The sequence below is a fragment of the Oreochromis niloticus genome, linkage group LG4, assembly GCF_001858045.2.
Source record: "Oreochromis niloticus isolate F11D_XX linkage group LG4, O_niloticus_UMD_NMBU, whole genome shotgun sequence".
Taxonomy (NCBI): domain Eukaryota; kingdom Metazoa; phylum Chordata; class Actinopteri; order Cichliformes; family Cichlidae; genus Oreochromis; species Oreochromis niloticus.
Window position 1 is genome coordinate 19,736,455 of NC_031969.2, and position 22,769 is coordinate 19,759,223.

General features: G+C 36.8%; 1 protein-coding gene across 1 annotated transcript; it reads right to left on the reverse strand.

Moving 5' to 3' along the window:
- Positions 1-3,901: 3,901 nt before the first annotated feature.
- LOC102082057 (nuclear GTPase SLIP-GC) lies at positions 3,902-22,363 on the reverse strand. Its single transcript, XM_025906220.1, has 25 exons — positions 22,077-22,363; positions 20,803-20,884; positions 20,530-20,642; positions 20,175-20,213; positions 19,376-19,417; positions 19,233-19,274; positions 18,786-18,810; positions 18,572-18,643; positions 18,415-18,420; positions 18,212-18,299; positions 17,792-18,008; positions 17,453-17,650; positions 15,933-16,139; positions 15,229-15,395; positions 8,727-8,784; positions 8,561-8,648; positions 8,310-8,431; positions 7,920-8,096; positions 7,671-7,819; positions 7,463-7,580; positions 7,245-7,353; positions 7,027-7,157; positions 6,410-6,497; positions 6,241-6,327; positions 3,902-5,373 (listed from the first exon to the last, which is right to left on the reverse strand). Exons 2-24 carry the CDS (start codon positions 20,867-20,869, stop codon positions 6,245-6,247), a joined length of 2,406 nt encoding a protein of 801 aa, XP_025762005.1. The 5' UTR covers positions 20,870-20,884; positions 22,077-22,363; the 3' UTR covers positions 3,902-5,373; positions 6,241-6,244.
- Positions 22,364-22,769: the final 406 nt, after the last annotated feature.

The following is a 22,769-nucleotide window of genomic DNA, read 5'->3' on the forward strand; positions in this document are numbered from 1 at the left end:
ACGGATGATGATGGCAGCAGCAGCCGTTCTTCTCTGCGTGAGTAGCTTAATGTTGTTCGTGTGTAATTTACGTTGAGTACGCTAACCACATTATTACATTAATGCATGTAAGGTGAACTAGCAAACACAGTCGGCTGTCTTCTTGTTTGTCTTCTTGTTTGATGGCAGATACTCCCTTCACGGCTTCAAGGCTAAAATGACCAAAGAAAAAGTGGAAAACAGCTAAACATGAGAGGTTTTTGGACAAAGTTTGTGTTTTTTCCATTGTTTAAGCACTGCTTCCAGCCAAGAGTGATGCCATAAATCCCCTATATCTGCAGAAAAGGCTAACATTGATATCTTTTTACAAAAAAAAACAGCTGAACATGAGAGGTTTTTGGACTAATTTTGTGTTCTCCATTCTTTAAGCACCGGTTTGAGCACCACTTAAGCACTGGCACCATTTCAAAAGTACCGGTTTAGTACTGGTATCGGATAAAACCTAAACGATACCCATCCCTATTGCTGACACAACTGACTGTCAGACACTCATTTACTAAAGTTTGTGGCCACTTTGATTCAATCTTTGCTGACTTTGCTCAGCAGTGAATTTCTACAGAGCTATTTAAAAAGGGTAAGAGTATGTTAAAACAGGGACCTGATCACTGTTGTGTGAAGAGGTAAAGGTTCTTACTGCGATTTAAAAAGATAAATAAATCGTGCTCTACATCAGTGTTTCCCAACCTTTTGGAGCCACGGCACATATTTCATATTAGAAAAATCACACAGCACACCACCAAACAAAAAAAGAAAAAAAACATATTGATAATTTTTCCGCGCACCAGGTATAGCGGAATTGGCTCGGTTTGTCTCCAGTATACCTTTTTAGCTTTCTTCTGACCACTACTCATGCTAGGGGCTTCATCTGGGTCAGAATTTTCTCCAGGAACCAGGTCAGATTTACTACTTTTTCTTTTTTAAATATTTATCTATTGTTATTACGTGCTGCGTCGTCTCACTCACAGCATGACTTCTTCATTTTTACTAGCAGTTGGTAACCCATTTAATTAGAGCAGGTAGTTCCACAGCACACCTGATCATTTCTCAGAGTGGTTGGGAAACACTGCTCTACATAATGGACCTGGACCAGTCTTGGGTCTTATTAACCACAGTTATTACAAGAACAGATTTTTTTTTCGGGATATGTGATCATCTAAATGTGATTATGGGATCTCAGTAAGATCTGTTTCGTTGGGATCACTGGATCTGTTTTCAGTGTTTTGTGTTTTCTAGACTTTTGAATCTATGCTGCATTCTGTTTTCAGAAGTGAGTTATGTTTCCAAAACTCTTTTGTTAATTTGGTCAGTTCCCTTTTGTGTCCAGGTTGTCCTAGTTTCACCTGTGTGCATTTCACAGCATCCCCAGTGTGTAGTCTATCATGGCTGTCTGTTATAGTAGTAATATGAGAGTTTTTGTCTTACTGATTCACATGTCAAAATCTTTCACCTGGATTGGAGAAATTCTGGAATTTCTTTGAAATATTTGCGATCCATGAGGTTTTCAAAGGACTTTCTCCAGTCTTCTCCATACAGTGCTGACAGCTTTTCAACAGCATCATGATAAACATCGTCTTCCTTGTCCTGATTTTTATTATTGTCAAGAAACTGATGAAATGACCACAACTCTTCTTTCCACTCCTACAAAAATAGATGACATGCCATTTATTGAGGTATGTACCCAGCCTTAAACCCCAAGAACTGCAGTGTAACACATGATTTAGCTTCAAGAACAAATCAACCTTTGATTACTCATTTTACCTCCTTTGTGATGAACTCAATTTCTGCCTCATACTTTAAGCTACGTGTGTTAGCTTCCACTTTGATCATGACTGAGGTGCAGGCATCGATGCTTCCTGAGGGTAAAAGATTCTTCTCTTTGATGATGGCATTTATCAAAGAGCTCTTTCCAGCTCCAGTTTTACCAAAGACACCAACCAGCTCCCTCTTTTCTATCTCCAAATCACTGATCTTTTTCCTGTTGAACAAGATTTTAAATATAGTTAATTGATTCAGCCATGAAAAAATTTTTAAGCATGTTTTAAAAAGAGAGCTTAAAAGAGAGTTATAATTATGGTAGTGATTATCCAATCAATTATCACTATATATTTCAGTTTTATACACTTGTTCCACTAATTGTTTACTGTATGTTGTTTTGATCTAATAAATAATGATATAAAGTGCCTTGAGGCGACTGCTGTTGTGATTTGGCACTATATAAATAAAATTGAACTGAATTGAATTGATCCACACCTTCCTTTTTGTGCCAGTTAAAGTGAAAATGTTTCCCCCAAGAATGGGTAAATACCAGAAACAGGAAAAAAATGTAGCTAAGTCACCAAAACTTCCTAAAAATATCAGTCTTTGTTGGTCATAACTTGGATAGTTTTAGTTTACTACTGAATCATGAATGAATCTTTGTCACTTGCAGTTGCCTGTATTGAAAATTGGACCTTGCTGACCGTAAATACAATACACAAACATCACATTGAGGAGACAGGTCAGACTAGGTGGCATAAAGGAAAAACAGTGAAATGTATAACACAAAAGGGCAGTCGAAGAGAAAAAAAAAAAACTCTGCTCACACTGGTCCCCAAAAGGGAATCAGTATGAGAAGAAAACAAAAATTCCATAGCACAAAAGAAGCCTGGATATTTTCCCACCTTAACACCATGACAAACAAGACAAGCAACAGGCGGGGAATAGGCCAATGTGCACAGCTGCATCTGGGACGCAGCGATCGTGCATCCGAAGCTGAGCCGCTGTCCACATTGGATGGGAGTCATTGGATTCGGGGAAGGGTGGGGGGCAGTGTTGGGTAAGTTACTTTAAATTAGTAACTTAGTTACATTACTAGTTACTTCCATCAAAAGTAACTCAGTTACTTCAAGTTACTCGTTACTTTCAAAGTAACTAGTTACTAGGGAAAGTAACTTTGGTTTTACTCAAAATTAATCTGCTGCTTCCGTAACTGGATACCCAGAGAGAGTGCCAGTCTTCTAGCTTGCTTACTTGCCACAAGTGCACTGTGCCACCTACCAATAGAAAGGAAAAAAAATAATGTGCATATTTCCACGAGAGAAATCCCACGCCTGGACCGTCATTGAACGCCACCATGATTCTAGCCTACGTCACAGCGTCATGTGCGCTTTTTACATCCAACACAAAAACTGCAGTCGTGGTGCTTTTGATTGTACTCAGAACTCGGAAATTCTGTCTTCTGAATAGGAAGATGTAGACAACACCAGACTGCAGATGAGCTGCATACAGAGCTGGACTGGGACAAAAAATCGTCCTGGGCATTTTGACTAGAGACCGGCCCACCATTATAGGAAAAATCATAAAGCCTTTGAATGAAAACAAACACTGTTGTGACAGTGATGTACACTGTTCTGATGGTATATATGTATCAATCTATCAATCGTTTGTTGTAAGACTCAGATAATTATTTATTAAAAGCTAGACATTTTAAATGAGAATAAGAAAGTATTTCTTTGTGCCCCCCTCTCCCTGTTAATGCCCTACCTGCATGATAAGAGATGCTGATAAGAAATGTGACTGGAGGATTGTATTTGACCTGTAAGGCCACTTAGAAAAGAACCCTTTTTGATGAAGCAGGATCCACAATCATTTGACTTCTGGTTGATAAATGGTTTGTGGTTCAGTCTTTACAGTTCATAGATAATTTTGCTCTTTGTTACAAGCTACTGTGATACTGCAAAGTGCTTTTTGGCAGGTAGCTTAGTTGTAGGGTCAGAAAAAAAAAACACAAGAACAGGGTTTGAAAAACCATGTTTCCATCTTACAACTATAGAATCAATACAGAATAGAAACAACAGAAAACAATAAGCTATAATAACTAAAGTAGAAGGTGAGACATTTTTGCTGCTGCTTTATTACTTATGACAACCAAAGAAACCATTGTATTACAGTAAATTAATATTTATGTTAGAAATGTAAGTAAAATGGTATACATAAGACATGTGCTATAGAAGTTTAAGAATAAAACTGACAAATACATCACGAAAATAAATTTTCAAATTTACTTAAATTGAATCCTTAAAACTGGAAAGAATCTCTTTAAACCACAGTATTCCTGTGGTTTAAAGCACTAAAATTAAAATCTGTAACATTGTAGTTCTACCGCTGTATAATTTTCTCTATAACTAGGGTTTACAAATAATGAACAAATACAACAAAATGAAGAAAATAGACATCAAAACATATTTGCACAGAGTGCTGCCCTTAAAAACCTTAAAAACCCTGGGAGGAATTCATGCTTAAAAATCTTCATCCATCCATTTTCTTCTGCTTATCCAATTCGGGGTTGCTGGAGTCTTTCCCAGTTGTCAAGCGAGAGGCAGAGTACACCCTGAACAGGTTGCTAAGGTTATTACACTCAACTAAAACTAAAGTACAAACTAAGACTAGATATGAATATTTTAGTTAAACAAAATAAAAACAATAAACAACAGAAATGATTAAATGACCTCATTTGAAATACAAATCAGTGTATAGAGGAAATAGCCTTAGTTTCAGTATTTGTTAGTTTGGTAAAAATGTTATTACAATGTGCCTGACATGGCATTGATGGACATGTTTGAGACACTGGACATGTAACAAGACAAATGGGTCAACTGTTTTCAAAAAGTGAAACATTTCTATTGTTTCCACTGGTTTTCCTAAATTTTGTTTCTGATATTTCCACTAAATACAACAATAATTTAAAAAAATTAACAGTAAGGCAAGGCAAGTTTATTTATATAGCACAATTCAACAACAAGGTGATTCAAAGTGCTTTACAGAGACATTAAAAAACAATAAAAAAGCATGACTTAAAATTGATTAAAAGAAAAAAACAGTAGATAAAATCAGAACGTAACAGTAATAAAAACCAACTAAAAGTAAACATTTTCAAACATTAAACAATAAATTGAAATTGTAAGTCTTGAAACTAAACAGAAATGAAAAATAAAAATGAATGACAAAATACAAAACTAATAACACCCATTAACCTAAGCCCCATGCATGTTTTTGGCCTGTGTGAAGAAGTTGGAGTACACAGAGAGCACCCACACAGACACAGGAAGAACATGCAAAGTCCACACAGAGAGGCCTCAAACTGGATTCAAACCCAGGACCTTCTCTCAGTGAAGACTGAAAAATCTAATTTCACCAAATTCATAAAAAGTCAAACACAACATTCAAAGACAGCAGGCAACACAACTTGACAGAAATGTCTGTGGTGATATCCAGAGACCTCGTGCTTTTGGTCAGTGTTCCCTCAGAGATGTTGAGTGGGTCATCAGGTTTCTGCTGTTACTGTGTGGAGCAAATCTGAAACATCCAGTAATAATAAGCACAAAGATTTTTAACACTCAGCTGCTCAGGCAAACAGTAAAATTGCCAGTGCTTACAGCTAGCTTTAAGATGTCTTGAAAGCTCCTCAGCCTAGAATAGAAAATCTTAATATCTGTTGTTTCTGTTACTGTTTGTGTAGAAAATCATTTTTTGAAACACTTTATTTTAACATGTTTGAGGTGACTCGGATGTAAAAAGGGTAAAATAACACAAATTATAAGTGGTGATATTATTCAAATACTTTGTCTGTGCTCAGCAATAATTAATTCAGCATGTTTACCTCAGCTGTCAGTCTGATATGAGTCAATAAGTCACTTCTGTCCAAAGACTGTGGAGAATTTTCAGGGAAGTTTTTGAGCATGTCCTGAACGTTTATGTTGGTAGTGCTGCTGTTTTCACAACTGTTAGCAGTTGTTTAGCAGCTGCTAGTAAACTTCTTTTGAAGTAAATCTAACATTATGGTGTCACACTTTAACACTTAATGAAAAAACTCTCATCCAATGTAAGAATATAATCAAACATTTTATCAGAGAGAAATGAGGATTTTTAGGGCACCGGTGCATAACATTACCTGGCACAATGTTAGATAAGAACCAGCTGTTTGTTTTTTTTTTAGCTGAGATGATGAAAATACAAGTGGACAGCTTAAATGGACATATGTAATTTAAAATGGCTATTTCGGATCTTTAAATTATGACAAAAGTTAATGTATATTTAGGTGCTTAGGATCGTCATCAGATTTCACCCCTCTCTTTGAGAATTCACAGGAAGTATTAAAGTAATTTAGCACAAAACGTTTAATAATAATAATTCTGTGACATGAAATAACATTTAAATATTTACCTGGTTACTGTGATGTCATTTCTCCCTCTTGACTGCGCTTAACTTCACTGTAATGTTGCTGCACAGTTTCAAGATGCTCTGAAACATCTGAAAAACAAAAAATAAATAAAACATGCTTTGGCATTGTTCAACATACATGATTTACTTTCATAGCCTATATTTTCTTTACCTGGGAGACTCTCACTCAAAGCTGATGCCTTGAGTGAGTGTTTAATGGAGTGGTCCATGGTTTCCTCCAGTTCCTTACAGATGATCGTCTAATTAAACATCAGAGCTTTTATTACTTTTTTCAAAGTCAAATATTGAGGTTTAGAAACACCTGAAACATCTAAATTAATGGGTAGATGTTTGTTTAGAGTGCTTGTGGCCAGTTTATACTTCAAACTCTTCAGTTCAACCCATCGTAGCAGACTAAATCTTTGTAATGCTGAAAAATAAAAATATTAACAGCAGCCTCACTAATGTTTAGAGAGCAGGGGTGGGCAACTTCCAGGCTTCAAAGGCCGGTGTCATGTAGGTTTTGGATGTGTCCTTGATCCAACACAGCTGATTTAAATCGCTACATTACCTCCTCAACATGTCCTGAAGTTCTCCAGAGGCCTGGTAACGAACTAATCATTTGATTTAGCTGTGTTGACCCAGAGTGATATCTAAAACCTGCAGGAAACCGGCCCTTGAGGCCTGGAGTTGCCTAGCCCTGGTTTAGAGAATGTTCAGACTGAGCCAAAGCACTCAAATACAGAAAAAACACTACTTGGTCTCATTATATGTTATAATTTGACAAACCATCAATATATTCATCTTCTTCATCATGGTCTTTTTTGCGTCCTCATACATGTTCCTATTTGAGGATACATGTGTCTCAATAGTCTTCCTCATTTTTTTCAGTGCATCAGTTCCAGAAATTTTTCGTGCATCTACAAGAAAAGAATAAACGTTGTCAAAACATTTTGTACAATGTACAATTGTGATTTAATATAGTGACAAGTTGACAATCTTTTTACCTTCATAACACTTTTTCATGTTTTTCTCAATTGTCTCTGTTAGACTGTTGTAGATGATTTTCTTCCCCTTTAGGATTATTTTGTTGAGTTTTGCCTTAATTTTATCCTCCTTAAAAACATGAAACATGGATGAGTTAATAAACCAAATTAGCATTTGAAGAGTGAATAGGTCAATTCTGCTATAATGAACTGACAAACTGGATTGTTTCATCTTGTACCTCTGTCTGGAGAAATATCAGCTGCAGTTTGACATCTTGGTATTTTTGAATCAGTGACTTTGTGTCAAGTGAAAATCTACTGATGACTCCATTGAAAGATCCGCCTTTAACATCATTTCTGAAAAAAATGTTTCATGATGGCAGTATTGACAAGTTTGTTTTAATCATTTTAAGTATAGTGTACAGTTTAAAATTTGTTTATTCTCACGGGAAGGTCTTTCTGAATTCTTCATCAATGCTGTCAGTCAAGCATGAAGCTAATACTGTGTTGAGATTAATTTGTTCCCCTTTTTTTGTTTGGTGGATGCCGTATTTCCAAACCACAGCCTCCAGTGTCTTGAAAAAACTAGGCTCTTGCTGAAACAAATTGGAAAACCATTTCTAAACACATGCTCATATAAAGGTCAAAATCTGTTGCTATGATGTTAATTATAATAATTATAATTCAGATACATACATCACGGTCCAAAAAAAATTTCAGTTTTTCTTCAGAGGTTTTGGAATTTTTAACCCCTTCTGTAAGACATTGTTCAAAATCCTTCATCGCTTCATCAACTGCTCTTTTGACTTGATCAAGTTGTTCTCTCATGTTTTTCTCGAGAACTTTACATACATCATCTGCTTTTCCAACACCCTGAAATTAAAACAGTATATTTATTTTCTATTAAAGCAGTAATAACATAAAAAATTTTCAAAATGATGAATGAAAATAGAGAGTTGTATTTCAGTCAGTTCCTGTCAAGAAATCTTGATAACTAAAATCTTGTTAGGTGTCAGAGTTATGGAAACATTTGAAGTTATAAATTTGTCATTAATATATAGTTCCACATAGATAACTTGATCTCACCGCTTTGCTGCACCTGGCACCTTCAATCAAAGACAGAATCCCATAAGCTCCATTCACATAGTTTACTGTCTCAGAGTGGCAGTCGTTGAGATTTTGCAGGAAGTCTTGAAGTTTGGGTATTTCTGTAAATAAAAGTAATTTAATCTAGTAACTTCTTCCTGGTTTACATAGAGGGTAAATAAAACAAGATATGCATTGAATAAGATTGTTTTCTTTTAATCACAAAATATTCTGACATGCTTACAACCTACCATTGTCATCTTCTTTTACACGTTTTCTTTTCAGGAACTCATCAGCACTCAATGTGAACACTTTGAAACCTTTATCACTGAACTGCTCCTGAAATAATGTGTTTTAATTTTAATGAAGCTTTGCCTCGCCATTACAGAAAACTGTTTGAACATCTTTAAAACTCACACTCAGTTCCTGGAATTCGTTCATCACTTCTTCCTTGGCTTCCTTGTTTTTTGGAACTCTTAAATGGATAGAAAGGAAAACTGGATTCAACATATAGCTTAATCATACAGCAACACATCAAGAAAATAGCTGAGTGTTTGTCTTTCAAAGGATTTGCATGTGGAGTGCAAGATACCTTTACCACTTCAAAAAGATGTGTCAATAAGATCAGCATAATTAAAGGACTGACCACTTCAGGCCCCGCTTTTCTGCCTTCTTTTTATTTTCTGATGGATCTTGCTTTCTATTATTCCTGACCCTTTTTTTTATTGTTTATGGTTTCATTCAATGGTAAATGGCCACATGCTTATACAGATTCTGCAGACCACAGTAGTTAAAGTAATATTTCTGACTGCTAGTGAAAATAGTTTTATTTACAAATAACTGAATCACTGAACTAACACAATTCCTCAAAATGTTTGTACTCTCTGCTTATATTCCTTCATATTAAATAATTTTTAAATAACTTATTTTAACATTGCATTCAACAACAAACTTAAAGGGCCAAATTGCAATATATTTCTTCACGTCAATATACAGGCTGCAAGGAGGGGGGGGGGGGGGGTGACGTGGGCCGCAAGTGGCCCCGGGCCAGGAGTTTGAGACCCTGTTCTGAAGTATAAAAGGACAACGCTTTGTGATTTTCTAGAAAGTTGTGTTTAGCTATGTGTATACCACGGGATATATTAAAAGTGGCACCTTTTTGTCAAACATGCTGAAAGTGGAAAATGAGAAACATGTCCCATGCTGTACTTGAACCCACAACCTTAGATAAACAGATCTAAACTGTTTCGCATTCGTTTTGTATGGTAGTGCTAAATCACTACAGATGTAATATACTTTTGTCCACTATGGTTTTCCGGCGCTGTTTCAAATCTGAGTCGCGGCACTTTTAAAACTTTCCACTTCCAGAGAAGAAATCAGATCTCAGAGCTCTGTGATCATTAATCACAGGTAAGAAAAAGGTTATCTGAAATAAGAGTAAACCGACAGAACGAATATGCAGCTGTGTTTTGAAGGGTTATCTGATTTATGACAGCTGGCGTCCATCATTTGGTTAAACAGTTGTGTCAGTTGTGCTGAAGTGACGAGCTAAATGATGAATGAACGGGAGGTTTCATTTATTCGTGTGTTGCTGTCATGTTGTAATGGTAAATAAGCTGGGTGGGTTTCTGACAGTGTTGTGTTCATATCTTACGAACATTAGAAACGCTCACTGACAGAAATAGAGCACAGACCTGCTGTTTTCATGTCTTTAAATAAAAATTTCATTCAAACACTTTTTTCTATATCCAAGTGTTTTATATCTAACATTCAAACTAAGATGAATACATCAGATGGTCGGTTGCGTCGTGTGTCTGGCGACACTCTTGATGGAGGACATTGAATGACATCTATCAATTTGGAACCACGATAACAGAATTCTGGCTGATTGGAGCTGGCTCGGACCTGGCTTATTGAAGAACAAGAAGCGGCTACAGCTGTTCAAAATCCCACAAGGCTGGCTGACATGATAGACGATGGGCAGGGCTGTGAGTACTCAGACTGTGTTTATTGAACGCAATATGGATAAGATCTTGGAGAAGAAGATCAGCTAAACACGGAACACACACACACACACACACACACACGCATGTACACTGAAACAGACCTACATTCACCCCCCACCCCCTCCAAACGCCTTGGAAGCTTATGTCTTCTATGTTGTAAGATGTGATGATTCATGTGCTATGTGCTGAGGTGTTTTTTTTTTCTGTGTCAAACTGATCTCCCTGTTGGAGCTCAGTCTGGGGGGAGTTCTTTTTTCTCCTCCCTAACCCCTAACCCAGGGGTCGGCATGCGGCTCTTTTGTCCTTATACTGCGGCTCCGGGTGGTTTGGGAAAATAAATTAGAAGTATTTAGCTGAAGTGTATTTTATTTATGTTAGTGCTTTTTTAACTTGTAGTTCTAAATTGGAAGATTATTGTGATTTTGAAATATAAAAATACAATTATATTTTATTATTTCATCGCTCACAATAAGCGTCACACTTGCGGAAGCCGGTATACCCGCCGAAACGCCGTGCATTTATCGAGACTTTCGACCCCAGGTAGGCCAATTATGGATCTTCGAATTCACATTATGTCGGCAGCTGTTCTCAACCGTGAACTCTGTTAAAAACAAACGCCGCTCACGCCTCACAGATGACAGCTTACAGTCCTGCGTAAAGATGAAAGCCCCGATTTGCAGACGCTGTGCGCCGAGGTTCGGGACCAGAAGTCTCATTGTAAACATATCACGGCAGACCCGACGATGTTTACATGGACATGCTTTTCAGCATCTCTTTATTGACCACTTTTCACACATGGTTGCTGTACACATAAAGCCGGCTGTAGCTTTTCAGCTCACAGCCCGACATATACCAACAACAGCAGAGAGAGCACAGACTCTAAGGCGGTGAGGCGTGATTGCGGGTGCCGCTCAGGTGCGTCCGATTCCCATGCAGCAGCACTGCAGACCACGCCCCGCCACACACATTAACCAGGTAAAATACATATTTAGGCAGAATTTTGCAAATATCTATTTTTTTAGCGGCATAGTGCTTTTTTTTTTCAATTACTTTTTAATTGGAAAAAAAAAACTGTTGTGAGGGTGGCGGCTCACAATGGTTTTTGTTTGCTACATGGATCATTTAAGTTCAGCTGGGTGTCTTTCCTTTTGTTATATTTCATTATGAGTTCAAAATGTGTTAATTGCATAAATAAAACGTAATTTTCTCTGTAGCACTTCATGGATTTCATAAGCAACACACCGTAGTTTCTCTGTGGATTCTTTTAAAAAGCAGTTAAAAACTTTTCTGTTCAAACAAGCCTTTTGTTGATCTATGTATTTTATATTCTTTACATTATTTACATTTGATCTTTTACATTGTGTATAATGTCTATTGATTGTATTGTTTATTTTAATATTTGTGTACAGCGCTTTGTGACTGCCTGTCTGTGAAAAGCGCTTAATAAATAAACTTTACTTACTTACTTTAGTTGTTTACACAAAGCACAAAGGTAAAAAATATATATACAGTGTTATCTTCATTTTAGATGTCAAAAAGTATTTGCGGCTCCCAGTGTTTTCTTTTGCGTGGAAACCGGGTCCAAATGGCTCTTTCGGTGTTAAAGGTTGCAGACCCCTGCCCTAACCCCTTCCATTGTTATACCTCTCTGACCTGTCTTCCCCATGTGACGTAATGTATGTATGGTCGGAAGGGTAAGATGGCGCTGGCAAGGCTGGCAGCAACCCAATTTCCCTCGGGATGAATAAAGTATTATGTCAATGGAAAATTGTACTTAGTAGTCAGTATAAGCTTTTAATGATATAAATTTACATGTGATAGAATACTGCATGATGACCTTTTTATTACTTAGAACTGATTGTTCTTTATAAAACTTGTTCTGATCTTTTTATCTGAATCTTCCCACAGCAATAGTAAGAAGCTCAACAAGCAGTTCTGACCTCTTACCAGGAAAAAGAGCTGCTTCCCACATTCCACCACACACACACACACACACACACACAATCACATACGCACATGCTCACGTACCAACATTCCACTGAACAAATGTATTCATTATTGTATTACTTTTCTCGTGTATAAATAAAGACAAGTGCAAGAACAGAGCGCTGATCACAGGACCCCCACTCTCGTGTGAGCGCTCTGTGACCGCCCTTGCAAGTAAAATCTGCAGCGTGTGTGTGTCTCCACTCTCTGACCCTCAGCTGAAGAAGTGTCATTTAGAATAAATCTCTTGACATATTATCAATCAATCAATCAATCAAAAGCAAATCAGGGGTCAGCATCTTGCCCATACTTGCATGCAGACTTTCTTTACTGCCCTTCTAAATTATACTGTCTATACAGAGATGCTTCCTGGTGCAAAACACTGTCTTTGCATACACCTAATAAACAACACAGGATTATCATGGTTTTGTTACAACCTCCTCTGCTAGGGGACAGGGAGTGAAATAAAGGTTTTATTGCAAAATTCAAACAGAAAACCGGCAGGGTTTCTGTTTCTGTATTGCAGACCACTGGGCATATAATAATAATAATAATAATAAACTTTATTTATAAAGCACACTTAAAAACCAAGGGTATGCCAAGGTGCTTAACAAGTAAGATAGAGAATAGGAGGAGGATAATAGAAATAGGACCAAAGCAAGTACTAAGTATGCAAGCAGGTAGCTGTCACTGATACATAGGAAAGCAACAGGTACAGAGCAAACAAGAATTTAAATGAGCATAAAAGTGCATCATATAAAATCATAAAAGAAATATTAACTAGAGGGAAAGGCAAGATTGAATAAGTGGGTTTTTAGTTGTGATTTGAACAGTGCAATGGAATCAGATGCGTGGAGGTCGAAAGGAATATAATATAACCAGCACAAAATTAACTAAACCTAAAACCTAAAGCTAACTAAGGCTAACCTCACGAGCAGTAACACCACAAAAATCTACTCAAGCTAAGTTCAACCATAGTTAGGGGTTAACAAGCAGAGTTCAACACTATGAACAGTGTTTAGCGAGCAGGATATCATCTCAAATGTACTTCATGAAAGTATAGGTAATTAATGCAGAAACACAGCCCCAAGGGTGGTAACACTATATAATATAATTTACAAATAAACAAGACAATCAAATAAAATCATAAAGTAATGTGAAAAATTAATGTTACCTACATTATCTAAGTACAAACTGGTGTTTATCCTTTGATAATGTAACACAAGCTTTGTCCCTACCAGGCCTCGAACCTGTTCTCTGACGGTTCTGTTTTTTATTTCATTGGCTGTTGCTGCATTCACACTGAATGCATTACAGCCAATACGCAATGGCCCCCCACAGAAAGAGTAGCAGTTTACCCACTAAACCTCTCAGTGAGACACATGACAAGCTAACAAACTGTAGATGAGCCTTGTGGTGAGTATTACCTCATAGGTGGGGCCCAGACTATGGTGAGACACAGACAAACCAGTACACAAATTATATTCAAATGAGGGATGCTGTAATAGAGTGAATTGTTGCCTTATGGCTTATAAATTGGGAAGTGAACGTGATATCGATGTGCTTTAAAAACTGTGGGGATCCCAAGAAGTTGTTCTACACATGTGTGGATTTTTGTTTGTATAGAGCTTAAATTTAAGGTCACAAGTGCAAGTTAAAAAATGTTCTGTAAAAACTTTGCTCCAAAAGTGGTTGGTGAAATTAAACAGGGAGTGAATTTCCGGGTACTGTTTATAAGGCTGGGGAAACCTGCAGTAAGCTTTCGTCACGACGAAACATTTCTCCCACTATGTCCAGTTGAACAGAATCAACTTTTGGGGATTAACTTACTTGGATGATTGAGCATGTATCTACATGTTAAAGAAAAAAAATTCACCCGAGGATTTGTGTGTCTCACACTAGCCTCATGCTAACTCTCCAATACACATGAATGGGGAGGGATTTGAGAGAGAGAAAAACTGTAGAAATGAAGTGAAATAAATATCTTAGTTTTGCAGACACAGTTGTTCTGGTCAATTTGGTGTAACAGTAGTGTCTAAGTCAAACGGTGTGGGAGAAATATGGCCTAAAAGAAGGAAAGTGATTCAAAGTCAATGTGACCCTATCAACAGAAAAGTGGAATATTGCAGAAAGTGTATAAAATTTTAAAAATCTGAATGGAAGCACGCAGCTCACGGACAAGCGACAAACAGTGTGAGACTAGTTAGCGGCTAAAGACAGAATAATAATAAGCAAAATGGCTGCTGCTTTACAACGATCCAATGAAAATACAAATAAACAAAATGGCCGCTGACATTAACATCCATGGAACAATTTATTCTTTAACATGCAATTGGAACACCTTAAGTCTTTTCAAAATATTTTAAAAATCCCTGCCCTTGAAATAACAACAAAGGAATAACTACAGAACACATTTCCTAAAGAAAACTCAAGTGTGAATGCTGATAGCTGAATTGTTTGAGATGAAATGTCATAACTTCTGAATCTTTGGTTGGAAAAATATCCATTGAGCTGAAATACACTGAATCATTCATCTGAAAGTCAAAGTGCAGAATTGCTGAAAGCTGAAGTTCACACAGAAAAAGTTTCAAAGTCTAAATTTTCTTTTGTCATTAATCAGCTTATTCTGCTCAGCTACTTTCAAACTCTGAAACTACTTCTTCTGTGTGAACTTCTGCTCTCATGTGAATGAGTTGGTGTATTCAGTGTACACACTGGTGTACAAGACTAAGTAATTATAAAAATTCAACTCAAACCATTCAGCTGTCAGCGTTCACACTGAATTTTCTTCAAGAAATGCATTCTCTAGTAAACTGGTACTATCTAAGTCTTGATAATAGTATGTGTCTTTAATATGATTTTTGATATCAGTTATTGAGTACTTTTGCCAACACATCCAGCACTGTGTGGTTTGGTAATTCACTTACCGATCATCTGCAGGATCAGACTTGGTGCAGATAAAGTGGATTTGCTGACATTGACCACCATTTCCAATGAGGCCATGTGCACTTTTTAGGATCTCCCAGGCTTCAACTTCTGATGCTGCTCGAGTAATTTCAGCCACAATCCACACAGTAGAACAATCTACAACAATCTGAAAGGAGAATCATAGAATGTCAATTTTAAATAATTACACAAAACAATGTTCAGACAACACAGGACAAAACAAGATGCAGTGGATGTGAATAAATTACCTGTTTCCACCTCCAAAAGTTGATTCTGTTCATCTGGACGTAGCGTTTTGTGGAAGAAACGTTTCGTCACTCATCCAAGTGACTTCTTCAGTCTCAGCTAACTGCAGGTTTCCCCAAATCTTATAAACAGTACATTTGCATAATGACTGAAACCAGCCCACTGAAGGAACAATGGGCTATGAGGTCAGTTCCTTAATCATAATTATGCAAATTCCCATGACCATTGATCAACAATCACTGACCAAAACCCACTGATCAAAGAACACTGATGCAAATGTACTGTTTATAAGATTTGGGGAAACCTGCAGTCAGCTGAGACTGAAGAAGTGACTTGGATGAGTGACGAAACGTTTCTCCCACAAAACGCTACGTCCAGATGAACAGAATCAACTTTTGGAGATTTACTTTCCTGGATGATTGAGAATACATCAAGATACCTGTTTCCACATTTCATTCCTGCTCTTGTTACGATCACCATTTCCAGGAAGGTCCACAAGTGTGACATGCTGGAGGAGCTCATTGTGTGGCACCCTGACAGTCACACTTTTCACTAGTGGCCAAAACCACTGCGGTGCTGTATATCCATCTTCCTGCTTTGGTCCACCCTTTGTGTATATACGAAGTTTTTGAGATAGCTCTTGAGCCTGCAATAAATGAAATAAATATGATAATGCAAAACACGTAACCTGTACAATCACTGAACGTGTCTTACAAATTGGATTAAAGAAGTAGTGCAACGTAAAATATGACTGAAGAGCAATGATAACGTGTAGTGAGTATTGTAGCTTTTAGTGATACTATACCTGAATGCGTACCTATACCTAACTGAATTTCCCGGAGGAACCAACCCAAGGAATTAATAAAGTTCTATCTATCTTTACAATCTTGCTAAAACTTACAATTACATCAGTAAATTAGGAGCAGAAAACCCCAAATACAGCACAGGCTAATGTAAGTACGTACAACCATATGTACACTCTTGACCTCAGGAGCTACTACTGACATCTTTAGGATGAAAAACTTTATGAAAGCTTTTCTCATACCATCTATCCATAACATGATTTTTTTGTTTGTTTCAAATCCTCTAAATCCATTTCAGTGCAACTCAAATTTGTGTTTTTTTTCTCCTTTTTTAAAGCTATTCCTTGATGAACTTGCTGAGTTGCACAGCGACTATCACTCATTCTGTTAAAAAACTAAAAACAAAAAAGAATTAGAACCTGCCCTGGTACGTTTGGTTGTCATTTTATGGATTTGGAGGTGTGATAAATAAAAATGTTCTCAGTTACAAATCCACTAAACTTGCAGTTAAATTAGCCCAATTTCTATAGAGTAGGCCCACAGTAAATTATGTCAGTCTTTGCAAACTGAAAACATAAATACTTTCTCAAAGAATGCTTTATTTAGAGTTTCTGAGCTCACTGTGTCACATTCCAAAGATTTCTTCATGGAGTTTAAAAATTCTGGAATATGTCTGAAATGCTTTTCTTCAATGAGGTTTTTGTTTTTCCACTCTCTGAGTGCTCAGATAAAGTAAAAAAGATCTATATAAGAATCAGTCTCCCCTATTTAAGTAGGATGGCAGGACCTGACAAGGGAGCTCAGTGTGCTGAGCTGCAGGAGGCAGCTGGAAAACAGTGCAAATAAACATTCACGTGCCTTCCAAACTTTTGTGCCTTTGGTCCTTTGATCACATCTAGTTTTCAAACCGGTCAAAAGCAGCACTGAGGTTTGATAAGGCAAGAACAGATTTGTTTTGTGATTTTGGTCTGTAGCACTTATCAAAGATGCATTATATTCTACTCTGCTTCTATTTTTTTTTTCTTCATTTCTTAATAACAGTTAAAGCCCAATTTGCATAGAGTAGGCTGTCTATAAATTATATCAATTTCAGACTTTGCAAACAAATTTCACTCAGTAAAACAAGAAACATTCTAAGTAATAGAATAGACCTTACTGTGTCACAACTCAAAGATTTCCGCTTGGACGCTAGAAATTCTGGAATATTTTTGAAATACTTTGGTTCTATAAGGTTTTTAGGGGATTTGTCTCTCCATTCTTCTCCATACAGGGCTGACAGCTTTTTAACCATGTCCCGATAGTCATCATCACCTTTCTTGTAAGTTTTCAGTGACCATAATTCATCATGCCACTCCTAAAACAAGACAAAAACAAAAAAAATCTTTGTTTTTTTTTTAAATGTCATGCAGACTAACTAGAAATTATAATTATTATAATTATGTATTATATACATACTTATATATACATATACTGTAAAAAATAAATTTGATTGTACCTCTTTTTTAATGAACTCAATTTCCGCTTCATACTTTAAGCTACGTGTGTTAGCCTCCACTTTAATCACGACTGAGGTGCATGCGCTGATACTTCCAGTGGGCAAAAGATTCTTCTCATCAATGATGGCATTGATTAACGAGCTCTTTCCAGCCCCACTTCTTCCAAAGACACCAACAAGCTCTCTCTTGTCAATCTCTAAATCACTGATTTTATTCCTATTGAACAAGAGTTTAAATGTGAGTTAATTTATTCAACAATGAAATGTATCGCAAAATTAGAAAGCCATCTCTTTGTGAACACCTTGTGTGCATGATTTTCGTTCACCAGAATGGTCTTACAAAAGAGATCTGGATCTCATATAAATAAAGCTTCATTATACCTTAAGTAAAAGGTCTTACTTAAATGTTTATATACCCACTTTATAAAAGCACCAAGTTCTTCTTTGTCGTTTATATCGTCCTTGATTTGTTTCATTATGCTTTTCACTTCAGACAATATTTTGGTGTCTGTCAAAGTGAAAGTAAAGAAGTGTTTAGCAGGAATTATGAACCATTATAACACACAATGTGATAGACTGATATCCAAAAAGGGTAATGTATCAGGTTTTTATGGACCACTTACCAAGTACTTATGGCACAAGTTGATTGTTCAATGTTTGATTTGAAATAAGAAAAATTTAATATGATACCTCAGATACCAGCAACCTGATGATAAAGTTTTTTCTTGCTATACAAGAAAAATTTCATTGAATATGTTGTTTAGAAACAAATAAAAATACCTGAGTCACAACGTCTTTTAGCTGCTGGGGAACATTTGAGGGACTCAGCCTGAAGATCCGACTTTCGCTTTCCTAATCCACAAAAAAATATCCGTTTGTTGGCTGGGTCTCTCTCGATATCCAAACTTGAGCTCAATGGAATCATTAAGTCAAAATAAAAATATTTCTGCTTTGAAAGATGAATATCAGATGTAATAGATAGTATATATCTTACCTTTGGAACTTGTGGATGGCAAAACCTGAGGATGAATATCAGCTATACAGATCACTATTTGCATTGGCATTGTTCGTTAACAACATTTAAAGGACACTAACATACAGGTTTTACAATCAACAAACGTAAATGCAGTTATTTTTTTTATTAGCCAGCAGACTGATGAAAAATAAATTATAATAACCTTCTTCTTAGTAAACATTGGTGATACTATGAGACAATTCTTTCGCATAATTAAGTCCCAGTCACAAAGAGGTATAGAGACGGTTGGCAAACCCCCTAGCTAGGGCAAAATGTATATTCCCCAACCCCCTATGAATTAAGTTTTTAGATTCAGTAATTTATTGGTTTCTGTAGAGAGTGGTCAGTCTCTATAGACCAGAGAATGGAGCTTTACTTTGTCTCAGGCAGTTGGCCCAAATGTCTGAAGTTCAGTATAACCCTTACCTGAACCACATCAGCTGCTTCTTCATGCTCCTGTTCACACTGCTGATAAAAGTGCAAAGCAGTGTTTAATATTAAGCTCTTAAACATGTATTTGTCATATGGACATTAAATCTGAAGGGAAAAAAAAAATGTTTTTAACTTACTTGAAAAAAAACAGTTGGTCCCTGATTTGAGCTTTGTTCTTCCTATCACAATCAAAACAATTAAAACCTACATTAGTTAAGAATTAATACAATTAAATATAATTACTGCCAGTGAAACACTGTCACCAGTGGGTCACTTGGTGTTCGCTCTCTGCATTAGAGTATGACTCCTTGTTCCAACACACAGTGGTGGTTTTGTGTAGCTTATCTGGGTAGCCAATTTAATTAAAAACTTATAACGTATTTCAAGGTGTAATCTTCAACCATTCACTCAGGAACACAGAATTGGAGACTCGACTTCACACCCTTAAACATCCTGTAGCTAGCCAGGCCCCTTTAGCCGGCACAGCCGAAGGTAGTGTAGGCCCCATTAGCTTCCTCTGGCAGATTGTCCCGAGCAGTCGGGGAAACAAGATGACTGGGTGACAATGAGGAGGAAGCCCCTGGTACACCACCAACCCATTCATGTGTCTAACTGTTTTTCCCTACTTGGCGACACACCCGCAGGGGATCAAACTCTGGTAATTGGTGATTCTGTTCTGAGACATGTACAGCTAGAGACATCAGTTAAGACGGCCTGAACAGGCAACACTGAAGGAAATTTAAAACTGCTGGCTAAGGGTAAACATAAATTCAGTAAAATTGTAATTTACGTCGGCAATAATGACATCCGGTTATGTCAATCGAAGGTCACTAAAATTAATATTCAATCGGTATGTAACCTTATAGGCAAAAGAATGGAGCTTTACTTTGTCTCAGGCAGTTGGGTCATATGTCTGAAGTTCAGTATAATCCTTACCTGAACCACATCAGCTGCTTCTGCATGCTCCTGTTTACCCTACAGATAAAAAGTGCAAAGCCAAATAAAATACTGAGCACTTAAACATGTATTAAAAATTGTATTTCTCATATAGATACTAAATCTCAAGGAAACAAAATAGTTTGTAACTTAATTGAAAAGAAGTGACTATTTCTTGATTTGTGTTTATTTCTTTCTAGCACCATCAATACATTGTAAATCCATATTAGTGAAGAATTAAAAAAAATTATGCTACATATTATTACTGCCAGTACTTTTTAATATCAAGATAATTCTAAAAAAAAATTCACCTCTGTACACTAAAATAACAATGATTGTCAAAGAAATCAATTACCTTTAACCGCTTGAGGTTATTCTTGAATATCACTCTTGGCCCAGCTTTTGTGATCAAATTATCAATTTCTCGATCATCTAGATAATACAGACTTTGCGCATTGATTTCTTCATCTGTAATTAAAAGTAAAATTGAAGAGATAAAGATTATTCTCAACTTGCTTCAGAAATTCTCGCTAAAGAGTGAAAAAGCAATCCGCACAGTTCTATGAGCTGTTTTACAGTTAACAGATCAAATCATAATCAATATCTGTCAATCAGATCAATACTTTACCTTTAAATTTCTCCACCCACTCAGCTAGGCCCCATTTAAACAGTGTGTTTCTTACGAAATCATCCATGACCAAGAAATGAAACTGAAATATAAAATGCAATATTTAACCAGACAGTACTGCTTTACAGATTAGACATTGTGATCAACTTTAATCCTTTAATGCATACAGAATACAACAGAACTTTATTTGTATATCACATTTAAAACTAGCGGTACACCAAAGTGCTTTACAGTAATACAATAATTTAAAGAAAGGAAACATTAACAGGGAATAAATACACCAACAGGTGGAGAGCACTAATTAGCCGCAGCGCAGTGAAAATATGTAAAAGAAAATACAAACACAACTCGACTAGGAGATTATTCAGCAAGAAAATAAAATAAAATCATTAAAACTACATAAAAGAACATTTGCAGGATACAAATACTAACTAGGGAAGGCTAAATTGAATAAAAAGGTTTTCAACCGCGATTTAAAATATTGAACTGATTCAGACTCACGAATAGCAATAGGAAGGTTATTTCAGAGTTTGGGTGCAACTATGGCAAAAGCACGATCCCCTCAATGTTTTCAGCTGGTGCTAATTGGCCACACCTAGTCAGGTGTGGATAAAAGCATACCTGAGGCAAGCTTCCAGGGAGCTCACTAGTCTTTGCCTTGGTGGCACTAGCCATTTAGCCAACCTCCTATGCCATTTTAAGATAAAACCTCTTCCTATTTACACTCTAGTAAGCTCTGTTCTTCAGCCGTGCCCTAGGTTGCACTAAGAGCAACTGGCCCATTGATCTCAGTGCTCTACTAGGAGTGTACACGCTGCGAAGTTCAACAAGATAGCTGGGAGCAATGTTATTTATAATTTTAAAGGTAACCAATAGTCATTTAAAATCAATACGGTATTTGATGGGAAGCCAATGGAGGTCAGCGAGGATAGGGGTGATAGAATCAAACCTGCCAGTTCCAGTTAAGAGGCGTGCCGCCGCATTTTGAACAAGCTGAAGTCTGCGGAGAAGGGTAGATTGGCGGCCAAAATAGAGGGAGTTACAGTAGTCTAATCTAGAGGCAATAAAGGCATGGATAAGTTTCTCGAGGTCCTTACTGGGTATATAAGGCTTGGCCTTGGCAATTTGGCGTAATTGGTAAAAGCTAGATTTAATTACAGTGGAGACTTTGTTTGTTGGTCAAGTTTAAAAGAACTGTCCAAGTGCGCCATCGTCGCACTCTCATAATCAGAAACGCTGAGATTAAATTCAGATTAGAAGTTTAAACTGCTCACCTTTTGTTAGAAGTAATGCTGGAAAAGGCTGGTGAAGAAAGCAGTGAGACACAAACAGGAAACAGGCGGAAAAAATAAAAATCGAGCAAAAAGCAAAGCCCACAAATGGATACGGTTAAAATCAAACTGGAACTGTGTGGCTCAGACTGCACTATTGCAACTGCAATATAATAGAAATGTACATATACATATAATAGAAAGGTAAATCCAACATGAATAAAGCCGGTGCAGGGAAATGCAGAACGGAGAACCGAGAAAGGCGGGAAGAGGAGGAGTTTGTGCAGCGCAGATGGGAGTGGGTGGCAGACGGGTAACCTGCCTCAGAGGAAGTGGGATTTTTTTGTTTGTTTGTTTGTTTAAAATCAATCAAAGGGATTAAAGTTTACAAATATTATAGTTTAAAAACGCAGTTTCATCTATACTTAAAGTACACTGGAAAAAAACATTAAAAAAGGGAGAAAAAATTCTTTCAGCTGTTCCCTTTTTCACAAGAGCTCATCACAACAGACAGCTTCATATGTTAAGAATTTGTGCTGCTAACCAGAATCAAATCAGGGATCTTTCACTTCTTAGGCAAACAGAAAAATAACTATATTATGGAGCCACTAACATTATTAAGTTGCCAAACTACATTAAGGTTCTTAGATTAAAAATATCACCATAGGTTTTATTATATGCTGCCACATTGTACTG

Excerpts from the sequence above, each read along its gene's own strand:
- LOC102082057 (XM_025906220.1), bottom strand. The coding sequence starts at position 20,869 with ATGGATGATTTCGTAAGAAACACACTGTTTAAATGGGGCCTAGCTGAG. Across the intron at positions 18,811-19,232 it reads AAGCAGCTGATGTGGTTCAG|GTTTTGCCATCCACAAGTTC; the intron begins GTAAGGGTTATA and ends ATTCATCCTCAG. Across the intron at positions 7,354-7,462 it reads TGATATTTCTCCAGACAGAG|GAGGATAAAATTAAGGCAAA; the intron begins GTACAAGATGAA and ends CATGTTTTTAAG.